The sequence below is a fragment of the Nicotiana attenuata genome, unplaced genomic scaffold (assembly GCF_001879085.1).
Source record: "Nicotiana attenuata strain UT unplaced genomic scaffold, NIATTr2, whole genome shotgun sequence".
Lineage (NCBI taxonomy): Eukaryota > Viridiplantae > Streptophyta > Magnoliopsida > Solanales > Solanaceae > Nicotiana > Nicotiana attenuata.
This window is the reverse complement of record NW_017672010.1, coordinates 145,104-149,907: the sequence shown is the minus strand read 5'-3', so window position 1 is coordinate 149,907 and position 4,804 is coordinate 145,104. Positions and strand designations below refer to the sequence as shown.

The window sequence follows — 4,804 nt, the reverse complement described above, 5'->3', positions numbered from 1 at the left end:
AAATCACCCCGAAGCCCCCGGGACCTCAACCAAAAGTGCCAACCCATCCTAATACATCATCCAAACTCGTTCCAATCATCAAAACACATCATTCAACACCGAAACCATCAAATTACATCGGATTCAAGTCTAAGTTCTTCTAAAACTTCCGAAACCCACATTCGATCAAAAACCCAACCAAAACACCTCCGAATGACCTGAAATTTTGCACACACATTCCAAATCACCTAACGAAGCTACAGCAACTCTCGGAATTCCATTCCGACCCTCGGATCAAAATCTCACCTATCAACCGGAATTCGCCAAAATATTAACTTTGCCAATTCAAGCCTAATTCTACACCGGACCTCCAAACCCAATTCCGATCACGCTCCTAAGTCATAAATCACCCAACGAAGCTAACCAAATCATAAAAACTCCGATCCGAGCTCATATACAAATAAGTCAACTCTTGGTCAAACATTTCAAATTCAAAGCTTTCAACTGAGACTCTTCTTCCGAATTCGTTCCGATTTTCCTGAAACCCAAAACCAACGATCTACATCAGTCATAATACATTACACGGGGCAAGTCATGCCCGAGAACTGGCGATCAAAGTGCAAAAGCTCAAAACGACCGGTCGGGTCGTTACATCTTCACTTATGTGTTTAACATCTGTTTGTTTATGGTCTTTAAATACATGTATTCATATGTATTTTACTGGTATAATTACATTACAGTGGCTCTAATTATTTTCCTATTTTGTTTACTGTTTGTATTTAAGTGTATTCATATAACTCTAATTGTATTCAGTTGTATTCATCTATATCTATATCTATATTATTATAAAAGCACGAATATTTTAGGCTAAATATTGAACGACGAAAATATCCCCGAAATATTGACGGACTTTTATGCCCTTAAATATTTGTATAATTTAAGGATCTAATTGTAAATTACCTAATTATGAAATTCTTTTTCGATTTAAACTACACATACATCGGCCCTACAAAATTAATCCTACTTGGATTAGAAAGATCGTCCATAATTCCATTCCTTTTTTATATGCAATATGCTTATGCATATTTTGTGATTTATTTTATTTAAGGGAATAAGATTCAGTTACGAAGAGAATATAAAGGGAAAAGAAGTTTGTGTGCATGCGTGCTAGGAGATGTGAATTTATAAAATAAATAATAAATAAATAAAAAAGAAGAGGTAAAGTGAACAAAGGGTAAAATAACTCTTTTACTTCAAGTTATAACCTTTATCTCAGACTCCATAATTCGTATTATGTGATTTTTTTTGTATGGTTTTATTGGAATCTGATAAAAATTGAGTCATTATGTGCTAAAATACAAAGGAAAAAACCTAAATAAAAAGCTTAAAGTTTTGATTAAACCAACCATAATTAATTAAATGATTCATCTTCTAAGCCTAAAAATTTACATATAACTAATTATTTAGAATTCAAAGATTCTTAAATGCAGTAAAGTTTTGTTATACCTTCGTCATTGATGAAATTTTATACCTTAAAAAAAATTATTCCCTCGAGTAAGTAATAGATGAGTTTTTCATGTACAACAGACTTTTTATATGTACAAGTCTTTCCGAAATTCATAGTAAAGATAACTAAAGAGACATATTCCTATCTTTATAAGTCTTTCTGAAACCGGTCGTATTCGGCTAAGAACAAAGATAGAGAGAATATAAGCATGACGAACTATACCAAGTATGGGAGCAAGGAGGCAAACATGCCTCCTTACGTTAGTTTGATGAATGAAAGCAAATTAAAGTTTATGCAGTTAGATTTCTACTCGTTTAATTTTTATTTTATAGTTCAACTAAATATGTTCTGAATATTAATGCGGTTAAAAATATTACTATGTTTTACACAAAATTTCTACTAAATGACAATATTCTATAGACGACGTGGCAACGCATGTCTATAGAGACTGGTTATATTAAAAGCACGAAGGCCCTTAGCGAAATATCGTTTGCCGTTTTTGCCCTTTAAAATTTAATTTCACATTAGGCAAAATAGTCATTTAGTTATTTTAATATTTATTAAGACTTTAAAATCAACTAAAAATCTTGCATATTAAATAGTTACCTTATTTGAACTACTATGTAAGAATTCCTATTATTTAAAAATCAAATATTAATTAAAGTTTTACCTTATAGAGATATAAGATAAATATAGTAATTAAGTAATATGTAAAACCTAACGTAGAAACTTCGATAACTTTGTTCTTTGTGGTGTTGAATCGACCGTAAATAAGGAATTGAAAGAATCAAATCAAATTTGACATTGGTCTTGTTTATTATAGGTCCTTTGTAATTTTTCTTCTTCTATTTTTTGGACTATCATTACCATGAATTCATGACAAAGAATAAGTTGATCAAATATTTAATGTAAAAGACTTTTATGTGGATTAAGTACGTAATAAATAATAGGAATTGATATTGCGTGTATTAAAAATAAAAGTATGTTTCGTCTGTTATTCATTATTAATGTATTATCTATTACTCCTTCTAATCTTTTAAAGAATATTGCCTCATCTGGTTTTGAATATCTCTCTTATTTTTACTTTATTTCGCTTTAAATTCTTTGGCTCTTATATTGTGTTTATCTGTTTTATGTAACAATCTAAGCTTGCTATTAATACTTATCAATTTCAAAGACTTACATGCTTGATACTAACTTTTCTTATAACTTAAACATATCTTAATGTATTTATTATGTAATTTTAAAAAAATTAAGAGACTAAAAGTTTTAAATCAACTAAATTTTATACAATAAAATTATTTTTTGAATTATACAAGTTCCAATATTAATATCTTCAATATCAGCTGGCACTCCTATGATTTTTTTTTATTCTCAATTATAGATTTATAACTTATCATAAAATCAAAACTAATTAATTTTATATAATTTAATTATCTTAATAACAATAAAAAAAATATAGAGAAAAACTTTTTGTGAAAAATTATGTTTCATTCTCTTGTTATATACAAATACAAATCCTACTAAATACTATTATTAGGTATAACTTATTCTGATATTCATAACTACTATACTTTTTAACTCAACATCAAATACTATCGGATGAGACATAATAATTGCACATAAGATATACAAAGTTAATTAATATTTATATAATTTTTAAAAGTGTTATATTATCAATATAAGGTACACGCGCAAAGCGCGTACCCTAAGGCTAGTTGCATGTAAATGCATATAACTATAATTGCATTCAGTTGTATAATAATTTATATATATAGATGTCAGAATGTATTCATGTGTATATGAGTGCATTTTTGGTAAACATTTATGCTAATCATATGTATAATGATAAATTCTTTACAGCTATGCATTATTATGTATGTCAGAAGATTGTGAATGGAGGTTTAAGGCTTCGAGCATTAACAAATCAGAACTATTCAAAGTGAGAGAGTTCATTGATAAACATACATGTCCGCTGAAGGACAAGGTGTATGAGCAGCGACAGGCAAGTAGCAGCCTTATAGGTGGTATGATTAGGCCTAAGCTTACTAATCATAAGAGGAAATACACCACAAAGGATATTATTGATGATGTAAAATCAGATTTAGGTGTAGATGTTAGCTACATGTTGGCGTGGCGGGCTAAAGAAAAGGCAATGAATTTTTTGAGAGGTGAACCGGCTGATTCATACAAAAAATTACCAGGATACTTAAATACAATGGATATGACATATCCAGGTTCGCACATCAGAATGGTAAAATCGCCCAAAACTGAGTTCATGTATGTGTATATATCTTTGTATGCCTTTATAAATGGGTTTGACCATTGTAGACCCATTGTGATTGTGGATGGAAGTCACCTAAAATCTTACTACACCGGGACATTCGTCTCGGCAAGCACGTTGGATGGTGCAGGTGAGTACGTGCATTATAATAAATTTTGTTAATATTTTAAAGATTGAAATACATGTTTTAAAAATATGTATTCAATTGTCTTTACAGGTTATATATTGTCACCAGCATATGGTGTTATTGATTCAGAGAACGATGCTGCTTGGACGTGGTTCTTTGAGCAATTCAAGATAGCATACGGTGACAGGGAAAACATGTGCATCATTTCAGATAGAAATGAGAGTATCATTAAATTTGTATCGAGAGTGTATCCAGATGTACCGCATTTTGCCTGTATATGGCATCTATGGAACAACGTATATAAGAAATTCAAAAAGAGCCATGCAAAGTTGAGCGAGATATACTTCTCGATGGCAAAAGCATACACACAAGCTGAATTTGGCAGTCTGATGGAGAAGGTAGATATTAGGGTGAAAGAATACTTGGAGTTAGCTGGATACGAGAAGTGGGCTAGGTTGTATGCACCTGTTAACAGGGGATGGACCATGACGTCAAATATTGCTGAGTCAATCAATGCCGCACTAGTGTCAGCAAGGGATTTGCCAATATATGACTTCCTCGAAGAAGTTAGGAAGATGTTTGGACGTTGGAATTGCAGTAACCGCAAAGAAGCTACACAGACATACACAACGCTTGGAAAAAAAATACCAGGAGATTCTGACTTTGAATGAGGCAATGTCTACACACATGACTGTAAGTTTTATTTTAATGTCATTGTATCATATATTAAGCTATTTTTTAGGTAGCTTAATTGTTTTCTGAAATAAGTTATACAGAATTTTTTAGATAGATGTATTCAGTTGTATTGTCATGCAGTAGCCTTATAATGTTTTGTTTCTTTTCAGCTGCCTAAAGTTAAGCAGATCTTTGATGTATGTCATTGTATTCATAAGCTAAGACGTAATTA

At 31.0% G+C, this 4,804-nt stretch overlaps 1 protein-coding gene across 1 annotated transcript; it reads left to right on the top strand.

Annotated features, from left to right (window-relative positions):
* The first annotated feature begins 3,365 nt into the window (after positions 1-3,365).
* Positions 3,366-4,568, top strand: LOC109211323. Its single transcript, XM_019374854.1, has 2 exons — positions 3,366-3,900; positions 3,988-4,568. The coding sequence occupies exons 1-2, from the start codon at positions 3,366-3,368 to the stop codon at positions 4,566-4,568; spliced, it is 1,116 nt and encodes a 371-aa protein (XP_019230399.1).
* The last annotated feature ends 236 nt before the right edge of the window (positions 4,569-4,804 follow it).